The following is a 24,712-nucleotide window of genomic DNA, read 5'->3' on the forward strand; positions in this document are numbered from 1 at the left end:
TCCTCTCTGTTTGTACTTCTTTTGTGTTTTCTTCTTTCACTTGTGCTTCTTTCTTATTTCCGCTCTTTCCCTTCTCAGAAAAATGAGCCACACAACCAATAATATCGTGTACGTCGCGAACGGCGACCCAAGCATCTTTTGTTCACGACCGAGTCAGAAGGGGAGTGGGTCTATTCCTGATTTGACGTCACAAACTGATTTACATTGCATTAACTCTTTGTAGAAATGCGTGAAAAGTAGACTGTGACGTCAAATCAGGAATAGGCCCACTCCCCTTCTGACTCGGTCGTGAACAAAAGATGCTTGAATTTTCGCAACTTTCGAAGCCTATAAAATGGCAGGATTTGTTAGAAAAATGAAAAATGGCCGCAATGCGTCTCGAACAGGTGCAAAGATTTATTTTAGCAAAAAATTTTTTTGGGGGTTATGGGCACTTTAAGCTTATTGCTCACCATCTACGAAACGATTTCGGAAACACACGCTTCTATCTTAGCTATGGAACCGGCTTGTTCAGCGGGGGTGGGCTTAAATGAGAGATATAGCTGAGTGTCGTCGGCGTAGAGATGGTAGTTGAGTCCATGCCGTCAAATTATGTCCCCGATGGATTGTGGATTGAATTGTGGAACTCTAATGAAGGAACTCAATCTCAAAAGACACTGAATGTTCAAAAATATGCGGAAATCTGAATGGCTTGTTGTGGGAATGGTATACCAGAGAGAGCATCAAATATCCCTGTCGACGACCCCATACTGGTCGAAGAAGCACGAATTATTGCTGAGAGGTTTGGAGAAGACACTTTTAAAGGAACAAGTGGCTGGCTAGAGACGTGGAAAAAGAGACACAACATCGGTCAAATGAGCATCGCTGGGGAAGAGGGCGATGTTAGCCCAGTGACCACAGACAGCTGGAATGAAAGAGTGAAAGAGCTGACTAAGGGTTACTCTCCTAGGGATGTATGGAATGAGGACGAAACTGGCTGCTTCTGGAAGGCGATGCCTGAGAAATCGCTCTCTCAAAAGGGAAAACGCTGCATGCAGAAGTGGCAAGAATGAGAAGCAACGAATAACCGCTGTATTCTTTGTGAATGCAGAGGGCGAGAAAGAGGGCCTTATTGTGATAGGAAGTAGTACACTATCCTCACCAGGTTGAACAACAGTCTTAAAAGAGAAGAAAGACACACTATCCTTTCTTTGGACAATGCAATGTGCCATCCACCATCGCTGACCGACATGTTCTCTAATATTAAAGTAGCCTTTCTACAGAAGAACACCACCTCGCGCACCCAGCCCGTGGATGCGGGTATAATCAAGCAGTGGAAGGTCTATTACAAAAGGAAGTTGCTGCGGCATATCGTCAGTCAATTTGACGGAGAGCATTCTGCCAGTCAGATAGAGAAGTCTGAAAACCTGTTGATGGCCGTGCGATGGATGGTTAATACTTGGGACGAAGTCAAAGGCGATGTTATCAGTAAGTAGGGACCTTAATTAAGATCTAGGACGGCAACCTCAGCGAGAACGTCACCAAGCAATAGACACTAATGAGCAAACCAATGGCTTTGCACGTGCGCTTTAAAATTTGTAAATTTCTTTCCCATTCTCTGCCAATCTGCAACGCGAAATGACCAAATCTCAAGTTCTAAGGAAGACGCGAGCCAACTGGGGCAAATCTTTCATTTTCTTTCTTAGTTTCAACACTGTTCCTCCCAATTCATTTCCTGGATAGTTTGTGGAAGTTGAACAGATTGGAATAATCACGAAACAACTCAAACTAGCAATATTAAATGACGTTTTCGCAGCCGTCGACGTCTTAGATCTTAAGGTCCCTAGTGTTTCAGACATGTCGGTATGTACCCCTGAACCATGGACTTGGATGACGACGATGAAGATGATCCGTTTGCCGGTGAGGAGTTAATACACCTTGAAGCCCTAGTAAAGAAGATGTCCAGGAAAGATATTGACGTTATACCCTATCCTGCAATCGACGATGGCACAGACGCCTATCACCGTTTAGACCCTGCTGACCCTGACTGAAGGGAAACCCTACGAGATGAGGTTATCGCAACTCACACACGCAAAAAAATAACAAGACTGATCTGAAATAGAGATTGTTTCGGACAGTGATGATGGCAGTGACGATGCTCCTTTACCAATCCCAGCAGCGCAAACAGAAAACGTTGTATATGGTTAATTTTAGCGTATGAGGTAATTATCTTTATGTAATCACATTAAGGTCAAGTTTGGGCTTATTTTGTTGATTTTTCTCTAAAGCGACCACCTCCTACAAGCGATTACTTTGTCGTACACCAAGAGTGGTCGCTTACCAGAGAGTTGATTGTACGTGATGTGGATTTCCGGTCGTTTCCGTCGTTGCCGAAGGTGAAAGTTGAGTTTATTTTAATTTTCGCGCCGTCAGAAATCCCGGATTTTGGAGCTTCAAAGTGACGATTTCCCAGATCTCGCTTCGTAATAACGTTGAATCCCGCGTCGAGTCCCATAGATTTTTAGAATAACGAATCCCGGGCTCCGAAAAGGCTAAATCCAGGATCCTGAAAATCCTATTGGGGCCCCTTACGAAAGACTAAAATCGATATTCATCTTAAAGTATTTGACAATGAGAACAAAATGATGAAGCAACTTGAACGTAAATCTTTTGTCAAGTATCTTGCGGGTGTAATGATCGGCAATAATCTTTCCTGGACATTTTATGTAGACTACATTGCCCTTAAAACTCCTTAAGACTCAGACATTTTGTAGCAACTTCTATTCTTTTCAATATTTATCGCTCTTTAACGCATCCATACATTTCTTACGGACTACTGGCCTGGGGCCAGACTTTTAAGGCTAATCTAAACAAAATTTAATTCCTCCAGAAGCGAGCTCAGTGTTTAATTAGATTTAATTTACTCTAATTTGCAAGTAAAAAAGAGCATGCTGTACCTGATTTGCGCTAGTGCAGTAGAACTTCCGTTTGGGCGCCAAAATAAAGTCGCAAAGGACCTGGCGACGAGTTAGTCTATTTATATAAAAAAACGTAACGTATTTAAATATTCGCTTTTGCATGCAATCAACCGATCGACACACCCACAATGTAAAGAGCCGTGTTATGAAGTATGGATTGCCCAACAGAATTGTAAGTAGAATTTCGCTGCGAATATTTCAGTCTTTAAAGTGTAATTTCATATTTAAAACGCAAATCTTTTATTTGCTTTGCAGTTTGACTGTTGCCGATGACATTTCCCGTCCGCAACGAGTACAGAAATAAAACGCCGGGTTATCTATACTTCGACTGTAGCCTTCAAATTTAAGTAACGCTTCGCTACGTAAGCGCGAATCAGTCATTTTAGTAAGAAATGTGTCAGTCAAAAATTCTGTTCATCGAAGGTTACATTGTCAACTGCAAGATCCCGAAGGACAGCGTCGTGGCAAAACGACCGGTTTCCAAGAACAACTGACAGCGAATCAAGCGACCGACCGATCTTGGAATCATACCAGTCATTTAAATTCACGAAAGAAACGCATCATTTTCCAGAACAACCGACTGCCATAAAGCGAGCGACTGACCGTTCTAGAAAATACTTCAATTTACACCTTCGTTTCGCAATGCCGCCGAAAGTTGATGTAAAAACCCTCACGGGAAAAATGAACAATGCCGCTGGAATTCTTAATGAGTTAATGGAAGAATTTGAAGCGATCTTTGCAGTAAAACCGGGACTCGAAAGACTCGAAGCAGTGTTCAATTTAGTGGAATCGAAGTACAGATCTGTTAAAAAGCAGCAAGAGGCAATTTTAGATAAGTTAATTGAAGAAGACGCTTCATCAGAAGATGAATTGGTGTTAACGAACAGAAAACTCGGGGACAAAGTCAAAGCTGATTTTCTCCAAATTACTTTGAAATACGCAGCATACCAAAGCGAAAATGCTCTTCCGAAAGGTCCTGACCACACAGAAACCTTGAAAACGATGTCCTCTGCAATTGAGAAAATGGCCGTTGCGATAGGATCGAAACCTAGCAGCCTAGAGCGGTTGACAGTTCCGAACTGGGACGGAAGTCGAAGAACGTATCAGACGTGGAAAAGGGAGTTTAGACACTGTATGGAAAAATATGGACAAGACAAGGACGAGTAACTTCAAAGATTCCGAAAAGCGATGCCTAAAGGCTTCTTCTGGACAGATCAAGTTAAGACCTGTAAAGACATTAACCAAGCCTGGGAAATTCTTGAGACTGAATTCGCAAACGAGCGAAAACTTATGGACGAACTGTTAGCTGAAATGAATAATCTCAAACATGTTAAACGGGACTCCAAGTCACTCACGCGTTACGCCACGACGATTTCTGTATTTGTCAATGATATGGAAAACAATGGCTGCACCGTGTTGGAGGCGTCAGAAGCTCCGTTCTTCATGTCTCAGCTTTTATCAAAACTCGATCCAAGAGACAATACAAACTTTGGTAGGGAGATGAAGAGAGCGGGAAAGGAAGAAAATGTGTCAAATCTTGTAACCTGGTTACATCAAGAGGCAACCCTTCGCTCCAGAGGCAAACCAGACAGTGACAACGCCGATGAAAAGGAACGTACCCACCGAGGACCAACCTTTAGAAGAACAGAGAACCACGCTGCTAGTAATGATAGAACTCCCGATCAAGAAGCGTGCCCACTCGGTTGTGCGTGGAAACACCATTTAGCTGCCCGTCCGCTGTATCAAAGTTCAACGGTAAATCAAAGATGGGACGTAGTCAAACAGAGCAAAAGATGTCGCAAATGTCTTAGACCACATCACACGAACGACTGTAAGAAACCAGACGGTACTACCTGTGATAAATGCAAAAGAAACCATCACCGCACTCTTCACAACGAGACGATCAATTCGAATCTAAGCTCGAACGCAGTGCCTTTCCGAATGCAAGATGTTCCTGCAGAAGGCAATACCAACTGTGCCGCTGACCACAAGGAAGATGTTAAGCTAATCACTGGTTTATGTCCTGTCCAAAAGGTGAAGGTTATGGACTCAGGTGGAACGCTTGTTGAAATGCTTGCGATGATAGATTCTGGATCAAACACAAGTCTGCTATCTAAGAATGCAGCCGAACGACTGGAAATAGCAGGGACAGCCACCCATCTTACTATGAATCTAGCAGGTGAAGAGAAGAGGTCTGAAACTTCGGAAATCATCGAGATCACTGTTGCCTCGAGTACAGAAGAGGATATCACAAAGACCCTGGAAGTATACACGATAAAGAGACCTTGCAGTGCCGCGAAGACGATCTCAAAGGGAGCTATTGAACACTTCTCTCATCTCAAACCAGTTGCGAACAAACTGCATCTATCTGGTGGAACAATAGATATTCTAATTGGTACAGATTTTGTCGATGCCTTTGTCGACATTCATACCTTGTCTGGGGAACCAGGAGAGCCGATTGCCAAACGTAACTGCTTTGGTTGGTACGTTTTAGGACAAGTTAACAGTTCCAGGATACAGTCCGTTGAAGTCGGAACATTGAGCGTTGAGGACGACATTAAGAAACTACTTTATCAGGACACGCTGGGAGTTAAACCAACGGAACTGTGTACTTGTAGTGAGAACGTGCTACGGGAAAACAAGTTCGTCAAATCCCTGTCTGATTCAACTACATTGGTAGATGGAAGAATCCAAGTAAGAATGCCTTGGAATGAGAATGGACCCCCCAAACGCAGCAATTATGACATTGCCTTCAAAAGAATGCAGTCTGCCGAGAAGTCGTTTTGAAGAAAAGAATGCTTCGCAATCGTAAACGACGAGGTACAAAAGCTGTTGGAACAAGATTTTGTAATTAAAGTTCCTACAGAAGAAGTTGATCACAGTCAACCCGAATGGTATCTGCCCTTGCAAGCAGTTTTCACACCAGAGAGAACTACTAAGGTTCGCCTTGTTTTCGATGCGTCTTCAAAAGGCCACGACGGTCTTTCCCTGAACGATCACCTCGAGAAAGGACCTAATTACACTAACAGTCTTCCCAATGTGCTTATGGCCTGGCGATGGAACGAAGTGGCTTACTCGGGTGATATCCGGAAAATGTTTAATCAAGTACTAGTGCACCCTGATGACCAAGTCTTTCACAGATTCTTGTGGAGAAGCGACAAAACTGAAACGCCCTCAGTCTTCCAGTGGCTCAGATTAAATTTTGGCGACAAGCCAGCACCAGACATTGCCTCGAACGCCATCAATTACTTAGCTAAAGTCTCACAAGTCGAATTTCCAGACGCAGCCCAAGAACTTCAAGATCACGCGTACGTGGACGATATCGCGGGATCCAAAAGCAACTCGACAAAAGCCAAGAGAATAATCAAAGAAATTGACACCGTCCTTGGAAAAGGCCAGTTTCAAATTAAGGCGTGGCATTCCAACCGCTCAGAAATTGACCAGTCTAATGGTGAGAGATTTACAGATCTGCTTGGCCACAAATGGGATAAAGAAGAAGACAAGTTTACCTTCAAGAAAGAAGGAAGGCTTCTCCAAAAGAAGCTGTCTGAAGTTTCTCGCTCAACTCTGGGATCCTATCGGACTTGTGTCACCCGTTACTATCAAGTTCAGAATTGACTTGCAAGGATTATGGAGTTCGGGTTACAGCTGGGACGACATCCTTCCCGAGAGCATTCAGCAAACATGGTTAGAAAATGTCCAGTCCATAAATGATCTCCTGTCATTTCACTTTGACCGCAAGCTAAAACCAAGCAATGCAGTGGGCGTGCCTCAAATTCACGGATTCTCCGATGGTGGTGAGCAGGCTTATGGTGCAGTCATCTTCCTACGGTGGAAACTTGCTGGCGGAAACTATCGTTGTGTTCCAGTCATGATAAAGGCTTTCGTAGCACCACTGAAGAAGAAAAGCATCCCGAGATTAGAACTGTTGGGCTGTTTATCACTCGCACGCATGTACATCACATGTGTAAAAGCATTGGAATTCACAAAAGCACAGGACTGGGAACGATTGTTCTGGATCGATTCATCAACTGTTTTGTCCTGGATCAGAACCCCACCACGGGAATTCACGCCCTTTGTATCTGCCAGAGTGGCTGAAATTCAAGAGACCATTGGGGCAGACCAATTTCATTACATCAAGTCTAACAACAACCCTGCAGATGCTCTGACGAGAGGAATCCATCTTAATCATCTCATGAAGTGGGCAGAGGGACCATCCTTCCTAGAGTTGCCAGAAGAAAAGTGGCCCAACTTTCAAGATCACACCCAAGTTAACACTAGTGTGGACGACCTTGAAGCTTTAAAAGAGAAGAAAACGTTTCAGAAAGAGAAGAAAGCCGGTAAACACCGCACTGCCGCCGCAGAAGTATGTCCTGAACTAGATCAGCATGAATCTGAAGAAAATCCTATCCTTTTACATTTGCTGAAAACATGTTCTACGTACTCCAAGATAAGAAGAACTCTTGCCTACGTTCGTCGCTTTATTCACAACGCACGGAAAATGAACCCGAAGTCAGGGCCCATTTCAGTTCAGGAACTGAAGTCTGCCGAAACCCAGCTTCTGAAGTGGAGTCAATTTCACGTCGACGAAGACAGTTTGGATAAGAAACTAGTTGCAAAGAAGGGTGAAGATGGCCTTCTTCGTGCGCATGGTCGACTTGAAGATATCAGATGTCTCCCGGAAGAGTTGAGAAAGCCTATTATGTTACCACAAGACCACCCTTTTGTGATCTTGCTTCTGCGTGACCTCCACGAACGACGTGGGCATTGTGGTTATAAGAGTTTAATTCACGAGGCCAGAAAAAGATTTTGGATTATTGGACTCCGCAGAATGGCTAAGACCGTCACCTCAAAATGTGTCACATGCAGAAAACTACGGAAAAGGCCCCTCAACCAGCTCTTGGGACAGATCCCAAACCTAAGAGTAGCAGCTGGCTTCCCTGCATTCTCGAACACTGCTATGGACATGTTCGGACCAGTACAGATTAAACTCGGTCGCAAAACCCTGAAAGAGGCACAAGTGATCATCTTCACTTGCATGACTTCACGTGCGATCCACCTAGAGCTGGTCACCGATAAAACCTCAGACGCATTCTTAATGGCCTTTCGACGTTTTGCCTGCTTACGTGGATACCCTAATGTTTGCTGGTCAGACCGTGGAACAAACTTCGTGGGTGCCCAAGGTTACCTGAAGGAAACCACACAGAACTGGGATATTCCTGGGATAAAGAGTGTCCTCTCTGATAAATTTGAATGCGATTTCAGATGGGAATGGAATACACCACATGCGAGTCACCAAAACGGAATTGTTGAGACCCTAATTAAGTCAGTCAGACAAGCACTTAACGCCACTTGCAAGAACCAAGCCTATTCCGAAGAACAATGGAGAACATTTCTGTCAGAAATCACCTACATGGTCAACGGACGACCGCTGTACCCCAGTTCCGACGATATCTGGGAGGCCCCACCGATCACTCCAAACGACCTACTGCTAGGCCAATACAATCCACCGCCACAACCAGAACCAGAAGAAAGAATCAATCCGCGACAGTTACTCAGGAGTACCCAAAACAGAGTTGCTGATTTCTGGAGGAGTTGGATGAAGTATTTCGCTCCAAACTTGTTACCAAGAAACAAGTGGTTTCGCGTGCGAGATAACATCCAGACCGGTGATCTTGTATTGGAGCTGGATCCCAAACACAAAAGATGTGAATGGAAAATGGCGCGTATTGTAGGCACCTATCCTGGAAACGACGGCCTTGTTCGAAAAGTGAGAATCAAGACAAAAGATGGGGAGTACGACAGACCAATTCACAAACTGTGTTTGATTGCGACAAAGGAAGAGCTCAATGCAGGAGTACTCTAGTTTAAATCAATTCAAGAACAATGAACACTCGCATGATTATTTCAGTCTTAAAATGGTTGCTCAATTAGAGCTAAGCTCTTAATTTCCGCACTCGGGCGGAGTGATTTGCGCTAGTGCAGTAGAACTTCCGTTTGGGCGCCAAAATAAAGTCGCAAAGGACCTGGCGACGAGTTAGTCTATTTATATAAAAAAACGTAACGTATTTAAATATTCGCTTTTGCATGCAATCAACCGATCGACACACCCACAATGTAAAGAGCCGTGTTATGAAGTATGGATTGCCCAACAGAATTGTAAGTAGAATTTCGCTGCGAATATTTCAGTCTTTAAAGTGTAATTTCATACTTAAAACGCAAATCTTTTATTTGCTTTGCAGTTTGACTGTTGCCGATGACATTTCCCGTCCGCAACGAGTACAGAAATAAAACGCCGGGTTATCTATACTTCGACTGTAGCCTTCAAATTTAAGTAACGCTTCGCTACAAAAGCGCAAATCAGTCAAAAATTCATACGTGCTAACATTCTTCCTGTGGAGATGCTCTATTACAAAGCTGTATCAACTCTAATGCATGATATGCATTGGAAACCTGCACCTACAAACTTGATAGACCTTTTTACTAACATTGATTCTATCCACTCCTGTAACACTCGATCAGCAGAAGCGGGCAATTTTTATGAGAAATTTTCAAGGTTACATCAACAGAGTCAATCCTCGCGGATTGGATGTAAAATATGGAATGAAGTTCCTCAATACTGACGAAAAAAGAGGAGATTTTCCTTTTAAAATTGTCTAAAACAAATATTACTGCGATTTTTAGAGCTTGAGGATTCTTATGTTCATCTTATTACCCTTATACAAAAATTACGTCTTCTGGCTGAGTAGAAATATTCTACAGGCTAATTTATCAAACCTCAGGGGACATGAAAGAGTCCATATTGGAGAAAGCCCATATAAGTGTGAGCACTGTGGGTGTTTTAGACAAGTTGGGCATCTAAAATTGCATCAAAGAGTACATACTGGAGACAAGCCTTATCAATGTAAACATTGTGACAAGTTCTTTAGTCAAAGATAAAGTTTCAGGGAGCAGGGAAAAGTCCACACTGGGCAAAAGCATAATAAAATCTAATGCAACCACTGGAGCAAGTGCTTTGGTTACTTAGCAATTTTAAGAAGACATAAAATGATTCCTACCGGAGAAAAGCAAACAGTGTGACCAGTGTTTTAGACGACCAACTAGGAGACCTGAGGAAATATCATGAAAGATCCATAGTGCGAGTAAGGTCTAATCAGTGCGAACACTGTGGGAAGTGTTTTCCTCAACCAGAAAGTCTAAGTTTTCATCGAAGAGTGCATACTGGAGAGAAGCCCTGTAAATGCAAACAGTGTGGCAAGTGTTTTAGTAGATTGTTCAATTTAAAGAACCATGAAATAGTCGACACTGGGCAGAAGCCTGTCAAATGCAACCAGTGTGGCAAGTGTTTTGGTTATTTATTAACTTTAAGAACATATAGACTGATTCATACCAAAGAAAAGTCTTATAAGTGTAAAGAGTACAGAAAGTGTTTTACGGGAGCAACAGTATTAAGGAGACATGTCAGAATCGATACTGGAGAGAGATTTTCTGAATACGAGCACCTTGGTAAGCCCTTCAGTCAAGTACCAAGTCAAAGGAGACAAGTAGACATGAAAGACTCCACAGTGAAGAGAAAAAGCAAGAAGTAAGTATAAGGAGATATGAGCAACGTCGCACCGGAAAAGAGCCTCATGAAATGTAAACAGTGTGACAAAAAATTTAATTGACCAGGGACATTAATTACACATGAAAGAATCTATAGCGGAGAAAAGCTTTATGAGTGCATACAGAGTGGCAGGTGTCTTACTCACAGGAAAACTTTAAGGACACATGAAAGAGTCCATACTTTACAGAAGCCTTATAAATGCAAACAGTGCTGGAGGTGTTTCAGATACAGAAAAAAAAACTCTACAGACACACGAAAGAGTCCATACTGGAGAGTAGCCGTATGAATGCAATGAATGTGGCAAACGTTTTAGCCGAGCAGATTCCCTTAAGAGACACGGAAAAATTCACACAAGTGCAAGAAGGATCAAAGAGTATCAAAAGATACTGGAAGTAGGCCAGAAGATAAAATAATAACACAAGCTTTTGAGGGGCATGAAAGTCAACCAGAGCGTGAGCTAAGCTGTTGGGCAATTCCTCTTGACAATTAATAGTGGGCTGTCCAGTACAGCCAAATTAAGAGTAAGAGTCACATGCTGTTGTTCTAAACCCAAAGCTGAACCAAATGTCTTAGGAACACGTTCTAACATTAGTCCCGCTGTACGTTGCTATTGAGGGGATCAGAATTGGTGCAGTGGCCCAAGCTCGGTTCCTGATGACTCACCTTCATATGTGGGTTGAGTTTATTTATTACTGTGCTCTCATCAAAAACCAACATTTTATTCGATCTGGTTATATTTCTTGTGAATTAATTAAACTAGATGTACAGCTTTCCCAATTTATCAGCAGAGAACTTGTGCCGCACTAAATATGCTTGTGACGTTATGAAATATGATGATGATGACAATGATTCTTATGACTGTTATTATCATTATCATTATCGTCATCATCATCGTCATTATTCACATTCCAAGACCTAATGATAACATTACTCGTAAAAAAGCAGTAACAACAGGTCAATATGGAGGCAGTACGGCGCAGGGGTTAGGGTGCTTGCGTTGAGGTCCGGAGATCCTTCGGATCCTGGTAGTCGTTAGCTAAACTTCTCGGTTGCACTTGTAAATAGCAATATGTAACTAGATCAACAGTTGTTGCTCATGTTTAATTGATTTCGTTCCATTGACTGCCTGCAACACCCCTACGAGTAGAGGTCAGTTAAGTAGGTATGCATGCATTATTACTATGTAAATAGAACTGGGGTCACTGATAAGCCTTAACTAAGGTTAGTCTTAACGTTTTTTTGCCCTGTAACTATTGTTAAGGGTGGTAGCACTTACCTACAGAAAATCAGTGGTTTCTAAGGAAGCTTTTTTGTCAAGAGCCCTACACAAAGGTTGCATGGATGGATCTTTGAAATTACTTTATTAGTTTTTTTACATGACAATTTTTATCATTTCGTAAATGAGAGTATAAAGGAAAACAAGTTATGATGGGATAAATTTTAATACATTTGTAAATATTTTTAATGATTATGATGATGATAATGATGATGATTATTATTATTATCATCTTTATTGTTATTATTGCCGTTATTATCATTGGAATCATCAACATGGAAGGCAGTACGGCGCAGGGGTTAGGGTGCATACGCAACTAGTCCCTGTCTTTGCGTTTTAGTGAGAAACATGTAAAAACTCTCAGAAATTGAATGAAAGAGGCTGTTTTTTCACTGGATAGGAACCCTCCCGTCATTTTTGATAAACTGTAGCATGTAATTTCTATTTGGACAAAAAATGGAAGTGATTTTTTGAAAAGCGTATTAAAGGAGGGCCTTATAAGTTATGACGTCATAACTTTTTTACAAATAACTTTTAAAATCCATGCTACAGATTTTGTGTTAGACTGTTCTCGTACTGTTGCGTGAAAAAATTGTGAAAAACATTGTTAACTCGCCGAGTTTTTAGGCATTTTCTGCTTTGGTCACGTAAATTACCAAATATGGTTGTGAGTCGAACGAGACAAAGAAATGTTAAATAAACTACATTTAGCAAAAAGGGTAACTGTTGAGTTGAAGGGACTCGAGAAATGATTATTTGAAGGGGTCCATAGCAACAGTTTGGTAGTAAAAAGGCACTATCCTAATTATTTTACAAAAACCATGAAGGAATTGAAATGCGGAGAAACATCGCAAGAATGTCTTGTTTTCGTCCGTATATAAATCCAATAATGCTTTGGGCCGTAAATCGTGACGTCAGTTGAAAAGAGTGCTATTAAATGCTATTGCTTGATGAGGATCTTAATGAGAAAGCTCACATAATCTAAAAAACATTAAAGTGCCACTAATTTTGCATGCCTTTTTTTCTTTAGATTTTAAAAATAGACGTACTATAAATAGGTATCATGCCAATTTTTATCTCAAAATTCCCACGGAAAGTATGATTATTGTAACGTAGTTTTTCGGTTTTCGCTGTCCGCCATTGCTCGAACGGCAAATGACCGTGAGCAAGGAAAAGGGTTGGGTGTAGCTGGATCGCCTGGGGTCTGACGTCATATGCGCAGCGCTCAAAATAAACGCTGCTAATTTCCCATGTCGTCTATGAGATGTGACAGATCGCCGAGTTGCTTTTCGCTGATATTATATACATTACTCCTTGATTGACTTGTTCGCTTTGTCAAACGCCCACAAAGCGATGCGCGTATGACGTCACTAGCCAAATCTTGCGTGAAGACCGCTTACAAAATAATCGCAGGCTTCTCCAATGCCGTCCAAGAAATGGCGGACAGATTTTTAGCGGCTTTTGGCTGGCTATTTCCCGACATATCTCGCTTCTATCGTTCCAAATTTAAATGCATTGTATTATTTTGAACATATTAACTTAATTGACGTTGAAAATATTCGAAAAGAAAACCAAAAATTTTCGTTGTAGTGGCACTTTAAGCTCTTTATTATATGGTACACATGTATGTTTGCAAAAGACCTCTGGCGTTCTCGTTAGTTTTACTCGCAGAGAATAATCAAACCACTTCTCTTCGCGGTCAAGGGGGGTACGCGCACTCTCATTGGTCAATAGCTGTGTTTAAATGAGAGTATGTAAACATTTTGATTGGTTATATCTTGTAAAACGCGCGTTTTGTTTGGCTGGTAGGAAATGTGAGCAGGTATGAAGAAAATCTTTCTCAATCAAGAACTAAAAACAAAACAGCAGTTTCCTTCATTTGCCGAATTATTTCTTGTAGAGCAAGAGCTCTTCACTCCTGTTTTAAACATGTCTTGCTAAAACTGAATATACAATTTTCATATATTTTTTTCACTTTCAACACCTTCTCACTGTCTTGACCTCAGTTCACTTTAGCAAGTTGTAGAAGTTAAGAACTGGAACAACAAACATTTCATTTTGAGCCGAAATTTGATCTTACAGTAGAAGATTTGGGGATTTTTGTACATTTGCTTTTTTGTGCTGATTTACCCAATTGTGAAATAAATGATTTCACCGTGAAAACGTTCAACAACCAACAATTAAGTTTCATTTATAAAGTATTCTAATACTTCCTTTCCTCGCTAAAACTGGGTGAATGGAAGTGCATTTCGTGATTTATGGTATCAGGTTGTCACCATCAACGTCAGAAAAGTGTTTCTTTTTAAACCAGATTTTGCGTGGCAGGTATTTTTTGCAGGTTGCAGGTTGAAATTTCATTTTAACTGGAAAACCGCTAGCACTAAAAAGGAAGGTAAAGCGATAGACTTGCCGTGACTGTTACACGAATAGCTAACCTTAGGCCTAATTAGGCCTAAAGAAAAGTTTTTAGGCCTAAGGTTAGCTAAACGTTTTATTTTCAAAGGCTTCGAATTGGGTACATACACAATTAAGTTAAGCGATTTGTATATTGTTTATTTTCCCCTGAAAATGTGCTCTAAAAATAGACACTTATGACTCTGATGGGGATTAGGTGAATTAGGGTAAAACTTAATCACTCTTGAGTGATGGACTCCAGTGGCGGATTTAGGGGAGGGCCCCGTTATTTTGGCAAAAAGTATATATTCCCCCCCCGCCACCCCCCCACTCTTGTTGACACTTGTTATCATTAATATAAAAAAACCTTTTAGGTAGAATAACTTTTGAAGATTAGGGGTGGCTCTCCAGGTTTCCATGTTTTGAATATATGCAACGGAGACGTCGACCTACGTAGTTGAAGTACTTGAAGTATCTCCCATTGGCCATGAAATCGAAATATGAATGAAGCATAATACAAATTCCAAGACAGCTAAATCTGCACTCCAGTCCGATGACTTATTGCCTTAGCAACCGCCCAGATAGGTGTGATACCAAGAAACCAGTTGTTGTGAGAAGGTAAGAATCCAGTACATGTATTTTAATTTCACTTTTAGCATAAGGAAGGGGGTCTTTTGTTTAAAATTATCGATTCATTCCCGTTAAGTGAAGTTGTTGCCAAAAAAAGGTCGATCTTTTCTTAATCCAGCTTGATCAAAGTTGTCCGTGATCGCGAGATTGACTGGTTGCAGTCGCTGAATAACCTGAATAATGTTCTGTGGCCTTCGCTGAAAGCTTCTTGACAGTTTCTTTCTTACGAAAGATTCGCCACCAGAAGCCTAACAGTCTTTAGTCAAACTATAATCAAGTGACCCATCAGTATTTTACTTATTTGTTGATTATGTGAAAAACTGAGCCGGTAGACAACCTTCGTAAAGAGAGCAAGAGCGACCGTTAACGGCTTAAGCAGCAATATATAAAGATGAAGTATCACCCATTCCCAGCATTAAATAAAGCAACAGTCGAAGAGTTGTGATCCAGTCACATCTTATGCAAGTGTTATAATGCACTTGTCGTGGGGGATATTTTTGTCAAAACCTCTAGAATTTGGCAAAGCCAAAGACTATAAATTTAACTTTAATTTTTTGAGGAAACACGTTCATCACGGTGAATTTGCTGCCTGTAAAACACAACATGCTCAACTTTTCTGAGTTCTTAATTACTCAATTAAGCAAATTCTCAGATATTTGTAAAAATAATCAAAATGGTGACGAGTGAAATTAGGGAATAATTTCATGTGTGTTCTGTCCAAAATGAAATAATTTGAGGAAAATTATTTCATTTTTGACAAAACGCAAGTGAAATCATTCCCTAATTTCACGTTTCTATCATTATTAATATCATGGGTGACAAATTACTGCCATTAAGCTGCCATTTTGGCACCGTAAGAAAAGTTGCCATGGCAACATTGTTATTTCACATGTGAAATTAGAAATTAATGCTGAAATTTTCCGCCAAAATGAGGAGTAATTTGTCACCCATTTTATTAGCAAAATAAGCACTTGGGCTATATTTCACTTGTTGGGGTTGATGAAAACATTGCATATATTAATGAACTTAGGAACTATTCAAGACATCTCTGTTTGTCCTGACTTCTTCACAAAGTGATTTTAGCAAAGGCCATCAAATGATAAGAAAACATTCAGTTGTAGCAATATCGAGGTTCATCTGCAACTTTGAAACAAGTGGCACAGAGGTAGTCCTAAATGGATCCACCTTCTGCTCACTTCCACGTACTTATTTAGGCCTGGCCAAACGCTCGCAACATGTTGCGTACGCTTGGCCACCCTGTTGGATATGTTGCGATATGTTGGATGATGTTGTATCAAATTTGAAAGCGGTCAAATTTTTCGTGCAACATTTTGGATGTTACATGATGTTGTACTCGTTTGGCCACGTTCACGCAACATTGTTGCACTAGGGCATGCGCGCTAGGTTCACTTGTTGCGCTCCGGGGGCCTAGGGCGCGTAAACATTGACATGTTGCGTTAAAAAAGTTGAAAATGTTGGTGTCTTTCTGCAGGTACCGGAAAGCATTGTGTTTTTCGTCGCTTGGGATTAGTCTTTATTTGGAGTTGTTTTGTTTTCTGTCTTTTGTTTCTTTTGTTTTACGTAATTTGTGCTCCGGTACCTGCAGAAGCTGCCAAATGTTGCGTGCGTTTGGCCAGCCCGTTCAACACATGTCGCAACAATGTTGCAAGATGTTGCGTTGAAATGTTGTGAGCGTTTTGCCAGGCCTTTACTCAAGTGAAGCTACGATCGTCGCAGTAATGAATGCAAGTTTTAGCCCTCAGGGAGCTACCAAGAAAACCAACTGGTTCATTTAGCTTCCTATCTTGCCCATTATTTTTACTATATATAATTATTAACTAGTAATAGCTATCGCTAAGTGCCAACGAAATAAGTTTGCAGATTTGTATCAAAGTTCCAAAATACCCAACAGTAGTTGTAATTTTTTTATTCGAAACTACTACAACTCAACTTATCTTGTTAAACAATAATACAATCATAGAAATTGCACACGTTCAGTATCTCCAACAATAATGTAGATGTCAACGTGTTTTCCAATAATCTGGAAATCTGAACGGCCGTAATTTTAACGGGAATATGCAATAATTAAGTTGAATAAAGTCAGTGCCATTTATAAAAAACCGCCAAAGCGTTTTCCGACTTTTCAGTGTGAAACTTGTAACGGCGAATCAAACTCTTATCGCACATGAAAGTTGTTTCACTTGTAGAACTTTATTTTGCAAGATACAGCCATGAATCATAAGTCAACTTGATCATTGAATTGTGTACCTTGCAGACAACAGATTTCCTTTGAAAAATGAATTAAATTGTTCACAACTCAATCGTTACAAAACGAAAAACACACTGCTCTACTCGCGGGCCGATAGCCGAAATTGACAAAAGCGGCCGATAACAGCATGCACGCCGGTTTAGTTTTGAGCTCGTTCACTCAATATAGAACACGACGGTTCGAAAATAAATATTAAAGAACACTCAAAGAAAGTGTACACAACAGAATGGTCAGGGAAATGGGAAAAAAATAGTCGCGCGCCTCATGCAAGTTTGTCTAATGACATCACTTCAAAACACGCATCTTCATTGGTCCCTACGAAAATGTCCACGGAACCTTACATTACACTTCTTACACTTACATTACCCTTTTCACAGGATGATCGAGAACTTTTCTGCCTGCTGAAATACCTCGCCCGGCATTAAGGCCGCCTCGCAAGCCTCTCGTTTTCGCTCGGTTCCTCGTTGGCAATTAATTATAAATTGCAAACCTACTAGACTGTAATAAAAACAAATTTTAAAAAAAATGTACACAGACAAAAGCATAATAAAGATTATTATCATTATTATTATTATTATTATTATTATTATTATTATTATTATTATTAGCATCATCATCATCATCATCATTATCATTATTATTATTATTAGTATGCAAGTGGGATATTCATAAGGCTAAGAGCCCACCTTTCCCCCTCCGAAAAAGGCTGATACTTTTAGCAACGTCTTTGATCAGTCCTTTCTCTGTATTCCCCCACGACAGCCCAGGGTCCCCTTCCAGCCCCCACCCCCCTTCAACATCTCGGGGAAACTGATGACAAGTGCTTTAAAACATGCTCAAAGTGCTGCTCTTGAAACCGATTTGTCTGGGGTAGGTGCATTACAGTGACCCGTAGTTCATGGACTACCCTGACAGACCAGGTTCAGAGAGTACTAAAATGGACTAGTTAAGGATTAGCTAAATTGGACTACCTGATACCTTTTGTTTTTAACTTGTGAACCATCAATTTAGTGTGGATGTTCCCTATCCTCTAGAGGGAATTGTTAGATGCATTTTGAATGATTTAAAAGCATACAAGCCGTTGAACTTTAGTATCTTTTACCAAAACAGTGCCTGAAAGATCATCATGTGTTGTACTGTGATGAAACAGCTGAACTTTGAGTAGTGACTGGATTGAGCCTTCTGTTTGGGGTTTATTATGAGGGCTCCTTACTTGGGCAGGCAGAATAGATGTGGCCCAGGTTTGTTGCCCAGACTCAATGCCATTACGAAAGTTGAGTTTATTGGTTCTCAACTCTGTTCCAAAGGGTTTTTTATTTGGAGGTAGTGTGGTTTTCCTCTCCCGTTTTTCGAAGGGACAAAGTATAGAGGGGAGGGGGCACAATTTTCCTTGTATGTGTAAGATTTCTTTGGCAAGTGTACGATCCGGTTATCCCCGGCGATATCAATCAATGAAAATTAATTATGGATTACAATCAATATAATCAATAGTAATCAATAATAATCCAAATCGTCTTAATTGCTATTGATTATTATTAATTTTTATAGGTAATCAATAACTGAATACGCAACTTAATGGTGTGGTAGCGTGGACGTGCGTCATAAATCACGGGCATATTTTTGTGTCCAGAGTAATTCGATTGCACACGCTTTTGCCGTGTTGTGATAATTCCTTGCATTCCCACCGGGATTCCCACAACACGCTTGTTTCCGGACTTGACTTGTTCCAGACTTTTGTTGGTGTTTGTGATGGCGAAGCAAGTGGAACTATCTATACGGTGCGACGGTGGTTAAGTTAAGGCTACCACGAATGTTCCTTTAAAGTGAATGTTGGGGAAACATTTTACGCATTCAAGAAGAAAGGAGAACTTGCGAATGCGTTCAAAGTTGCCAATGATCGGCCACCTTCAAATCGAGCTTGTTAGTCCTCTGTGGCCCTTACACGAAAAGATTACTGTGTAGGTTTGGCCTATATTCAGGCGGCATAAAAATTGTTTCTTGTAGTGACGTTATAAATGCTGAGTATCTGAGTATAGCCACAGGTTGTGATCATTATAAAAACACTAGGCTTGATTTGGTTCTTGTACTGCAGTTTATTGTTGGACAAAATTTGCTGATGAACACGGCCCTTTTAAGATCCGGGTTTCCATCATTGTTAACTGAAATTAAAAATATCTAGATTTCTCGCTTTTTGTGATTAACTAATCAACAAGTGTTCGCTGAAAGTAGCTGCGCGCGGCCTTGACCTGGGGACTAAAGAAAGTAAAAATTAACAGTTAATAACATGTTCTTATTTCGAGACCATCAAAACTTTTTAGTAATTAGTAAGCTTTTAATAGTAAACTGTAGTAAAACTGCTACAAATTTGAAACATTTGATTTGCAATAACTTGAAGCATAGCAAATAAAGTTTAGTGAGTGGTTTGTTAATTCATATCAAGAGAAAATGAGGGGATAGAGAGGAAGGCTCCCGGTCCAGCCCTTGGGATATGTCATATCCACGAAAGTTATTTTTAGACGAGCGGAAGTCTGTCTTCCAAGACGTCCGCATACAGGTCTGATGTTTGAAAGAAAATAAATATTCATCAGCCTTCCACTTGCGCCGCCATTTTCTCTTTTCACTAAGAACCTGAGAGCGAGGAAAGACTGCATGCGGACGTCTCGGAAGACATACTTCCGCTAGAACAAAGACTTCCGCTCGTCTAAAAATAACTTTCGTGGACATGACATATCCCGGCCAACGCCCTGAACCTCCCTCTCTGTCCCCTCATTTTCTCTTGTTCATATGGCGCGTTTTATTGAAAATAAATAACAAATTCGTTATCAATAAAAATAAATATCAATCGAGGATAATAAAAATCGATACTCACTCAACTTTTAGGCATTGATTTTTATTGATTTCCAATACCAATCAATTAGTTGTTATTGATTATTGTTGATTTTCATTAATTGATATCACCGGGGGACATCGTATGACTCGGTAACACGTCTCAACAGGCTAATAATATAATTTTATAATTCTCTCGGTTTGTTAAGAATGAATGCCATTAACAACAGTTTTAAATGTAAACAACTATTCTATGATCGCGTTTCAGCCTATGGTCGGGCCTTGGAATGTGGACTTTAAACTTTAGACTACGGAATTTGAACTGGATATGAAACATGTATGAGATAACGATGTCGGACTGCATAAATTAGAGTAAACAGCAAAACAAGGATAGCACCTACTGACCAAGATGTTGTAACACAAAATAAAGAACACTGAAATACTGTGAAAGGAAATGGGCTTAAAATACGTCGAGCAATGTGTAGCCTTCCCTTAGGCATGCAGGGTTGCACAGTTAGACTGCAGGTGGTGACCACCGTTATATTGCCTACTGAATGACATTATCAGTAATGGCAGAAACCCATAAGGGTTGAAACATGTAACGCGCGTTCACAGCTTCCGAATATTCAGTGCGAACTGATTGGTTGAATGTTTCAGTGCTAAGTACCATATTTGGAAACCTCTCGCTCTTGTTGTTCGAAATATGGTACTTAGCAAATTGAATATTCGGAAGCTTGTTTCCCAGCACACAAGGGGCCGTTACATGTTTCAACCCTTATGGGTTTCTGGTAATGGCCATCAAATGATCTTACAAAATGCCAAATGTTTCAAATGTCGTTTTGAAAATTCCTTTTTATTTTCGTCTGTTTTAGTGAGAACTGAGATTTTGATGCAACAAAAGATGCCAAGGTCTGTTTTGCACAAGACGAACTGTACTGGGATCAAGAATTCCCGAGGGAAAGAAAGAAGGAGTTGCAGAGAGGAAGGACAAAATAACATGAGAAATTTAGGGGACCATACAGGAGAGAGGACTAAGAAATGCAAGCGGGATGAAAAGTGCTTTAGTGAAGCTATAAAATCAAGTGGAATCCATACTGGAGAAAGGCCATATAAATGCAAACAGTGTGACAAATGGTTTAGTGGAGGAGGAAATTTAAGAACGCATGAAAGGACACATACTGGAGAAAAGCCTTATGAGTGCAAACAGTGTGGCAAGTGTTTTAGAAGAGTAGGACATTTAAAAAGGCATGAAAGAATTCACACTGGCGAAAAGCCTTATAAATGCAGACAATGTGGCAAGTGTTTCAGTCAAGGAGAGGAGTTAAGGAGACATAAAAGAACACATACTGGAGAAAAACCCTATGATTGCAAACAGTGTGGAAAGTGTTTTAGTAGAGCAGGATCTCTAAGAGAACATCAACGAACCCATACTGGAGAAAAGCCTTATGAATGCAAACAGTGTGGCAAGTGTTTTAGAAGTGTAGGACATTTAAAAAGGCATGAAGTAATTCACACTGGCGAAAAACCTTATAAATGCAAACAGTGTGCCAAGTGTTTCAGTCAAGGACAAAATTTAAAGATTCATGAAAGAACACATACTGGAGAAAAGCCTTATAAATGCAGACAATGTAGCAAGTGTTTCAGTCAAGAAGAGGATTTAAGGATTCATGAAAGAGCACATACTGGAGAAAAACCCTATGATTGCAAACAGTGTGGAAAGTGTTTTAGTACAGCAGGATCTCTAAGAGAACATCAACGAATCCACACTGGAGAAAAGCCTTATGAATGCAAACAGTGTGGCAAGTGTTTTAGAAGTGTAGGACATTTAAAAATGCATGAAAGAATTCACACTGGCGAAAAGCCTTATAAATGCAAACAGTGTGGCAAGTGTTTCAGTCAAGGACAACATTTAAGGAGACATGAAAGAACACATACTGGAGAAAAGCCTTATAAGTGCAAACAGTGTGGAAAGTGTTGCAGTCAAGGAGAGGATTTAAGGAGACATGAAAGAACACATACTGGAGAAAAGCCTTATGAATGCAAACAGTGTGGAAAGTGTTTTAGTACAGCAGGATCTCTAAGAGAACATCAACGAATCCACACTGGAAAAAAGCCTTATGAGTGCAAACAGTGTGGAAAGTGTTTCAATGGACGACAAAATTTAAGGATTCATGAAAGAACACATACTGGAGAAAAGCCTTATGAGTGCAAACAGTGTGGCAAGTGTTTCAGTCAAGGACAAAATTTAAGGACTCATGAAAGAACACATACTGGAGAAAAGCCTTATAAATGCAAACAGTGTGGCAAATGTTTCAGTCAAGGAGAGCATTTAAGGAGACATGAAAGAACACATACTGGAGAAAAGCCTTATCAGTGCAAACAGTGTGGCAAGTGTTTTATACAGAAAGGAACTCTGAGAAGACATGAGGGAACCCATACTGCAGAAAAGCCTTATGAATGCAAACAGTGTGGAAAGTGTTTTAGTAGAGCAGGATCTCTAAGAGAACATCAACGAATCCACACTGGAAAAAAGCCTTATGAGTGCAAACAGTGTGGAAAGTGTTTCAGTCGACGACAAAATTTAAGGATTCATGAAAGAACACATACTAGAAGAAAGGCTTATGAGTGCAAACAGTGTGGCAAGTGTTTTACACAGAAAGGAACTCTGAGAAGACATGACAGAACCCATACTGGAGAAAAGCCTCACAAATGTAAAAAGTGTGGCAAGTGTTTTAGTGAATCAGGATCTCTGAAAAGACATGAAAGAATCCACACTGGAGAAAAGCCTTATGAGTGCAAACAGTGTGGCAAGTGTTTTATACAGAAAGGAACTCTGAGAACACATGAAAAAACCCATACTGGTGAGTTGATAAAAGAGCGCACTTTAAACCACCATGAAAAGCATAGTTGTTGGATTTGCCAGGAGGAGTTGAGCAGCGAGCTTGTTCTTCTTGAACATTACCAAAATCATATGAAGTTGGAAGAGCCGTCGATCTAAATTGGTATAGTAGCTAGCTTTCCCTTTGAGAACTTCTAACCTAATTTCAAATTGATCAAGGATGGAATTATCTCAATGCAATGTATAAATGGAGGACGTGAATGCTCGGTGCTCTAACGTCAACTTTGAAGCTTTCATTGGACATTTCTAACCCTGCATCATTCACACTGATTGTTAGAGGGGAATTTCGAGTGTAGATTTCAAGTTCTTTGCCCCTGCTTCAAAACTTTGCATGCAGTTCTTAGTTATTGATTGGTACCTGTTTTTTTCTGTTATTATTTACAAAGTTGAGTTGTGAATGAGTTTTGTGCGTTTCTGCGAGTTTATAGTTGCTGCACAGAATATGGAGGGCAATTCACTTGAAAATACTCCCTTGAGTCTTTCTACTGACGAGGATCAACTAATGGCATTCAGTCTCTGCCTCTTGTTAGTGGAATAACAACACTACATACTAAGTGAACCGAAATGATTAAAACTTGTTTTGCATTCGTGAAGTTTTCTTAATTGTGTTAACTCCTCATCTGTGTTTTTCGAATTTCACTTTGGAGTTTATGTTATGTATACATACGGCAACTTAAGGTCTGAGTCCGAAAAGCCAGCAGAAATTGTTTTATTACACTTATGGGAACATCCCGGCTTGTTACATTAATGTTGTTGTTATCCAATACTTTTATCATTGTATCCAGACGATATTCGCAAGAATGAAATTTTCAGTGTGAGGGTGGAGAGGAATAGACAGTTAATTCATCGCCCAAATGTTGTGTATTGAAAAAATGAGAAACAACACGAACGACAATAAAAGATATTGTTCATTTTCCATAAACGAATTGTTTCTTTTCAAATGTTGATTTGCGATTACTTCAATGTGCTGCATTCGAAATCCTTAAATTTCTACAGCGGTCGGATCTGCCTTCCAAATCTGGAGGTTTGTAGCACGCCAGGAGTCTTTGTGCTAAGAGGAGATGAGCTTCGGTGACCGTTAGTCTGCGTTTCTTAGTGATGTTGTGCAACCTTTGGGAGGGGTTGCGTGGTGGTGCATTTAGTGTGGGGGAGGGGGGGGGGGTTCTCCTGTCTCTCGGTGATCGGGGTCGGGAAGGGTCGTGTTGCTTGAGCTGATTGCTGGTGCCGAACCACCACGATCAAATGATGTAATCATTACATCATGATGCAAACATTGTTATTCGTTAAAAATCTTGGCAAACATGTTCTTTTTAAAACATGCTACAGAACCTAGTTTCCTAATTTCAGTTGGTATACTATTCCACAGTCTTGTTGCCGAAACAGCGAAAGAGCGTCCACTCTCTGTTTCTCTTATATATTTAGACAAACAGCATTTATGCTTGACTATCTAGTGTTGCGGGAGTGCCGCTCATTATTCAAAATTAAGTGTTCATTTAGATAATTCGGCAAATGCCCATTAATTCGCTTATACATTATTAAGCATTTATCTATCTTATGCTGCTCATAAAATGGAATCCAACCTAGCTTGTTAAACAAAGCAACTGATGGTGTCATGCGATCGGCATAAGAAATAACGCGTGCCGCACGTTTTTGCAATCTTAAGACCCTATAAACCGACTCTTTATCACAATTTGCCCAAACAACATTAGCGTACGACATAACAGGGCGAATAATGCTATTACAAAACTGAACTCGATGTTTAAGAGGTAGACAGGCTCGAATCTTACGCAGTATTGCGATTCTAGAGGCCAACAAACTTTACAAACTTTCTCAATATGTTTATTAAATGACAATT

The 24,712-nt window shown here is 40.4% G+C and overlaps 3 protein-coding genes and 1 pseudogene across 3 annotated transcripts; all 4 read left to right on the forward strand.

Annotated features, from left to right (window-relative positions):
• The first annotated feature begins 686 nt into the window (after positions 1-686).
• LOC138036640 (tigger transposable element-derived protein 1-like) lies at positions 687-1,475 on the forward strand. Its single transcript, XM_068882765.1, has 2 exons — positions 687-1,042; positions 1,145-1,475. Exons 1-2 carry the CDS (start codon positions 687-689, stop codon positions 1,473-1,475), a joined length of 687 nt encoding a protein of 228 aa, XP_068738866.1.
• A 2,670-nt stretch (positions 1,476-4,145) lies between these two features.
• On the forward strand, positions 4,146-5,744 carry LOC138036641 (uncharacterized). The gene has a single exon (XM_068882766.1). The coding sequence runs from the start codon at positions 4,146-4,148 to the stop codon at positions 5,742-5,744; it is 1,599 nt and encodes a 532-aa protein (XP_068738867.1).
• Positions 5,745-6,405: 661 nt separating this feature from the next.
• Positions 6,406-8,823, forward strand: LOC138036642 (uncharacterized). The gene has a single exon (XM_068882767.1). The coding sequence runs from the start codon at positions 6,406-6,408 to the stop codon at positions 8,821-8,823; it is 2,418 nt and encodes an 805-aa protein (XP_068738868.1).
• A 12,011-nt stretch (positions 8,824-20,834) lies between these two features.
• On the forward strand, positions 20,835-23,735 carry LOC138036647 (zinc finger protein 709 pseudogene; annotated as a pseudogene).
• Positions 23,736-24,712: the final 977 nt, after the last annotated feature.

Source organism: Montipora capricornis, unplaced genomic scaffold (assembly GCF_036669925.1).
Source record: "Montipora capricornis isolate CH-2021 unplaced genomic scaffold, ASM3666992v2 scaffold_493, whole genome shotgun sequence".
Lineage (NCBI taxonomy): Eukaryota > Metazoa > Cnidaria > Anthozoa > Scleractinia > Acroporidae > Montipora > Montipora capricornis.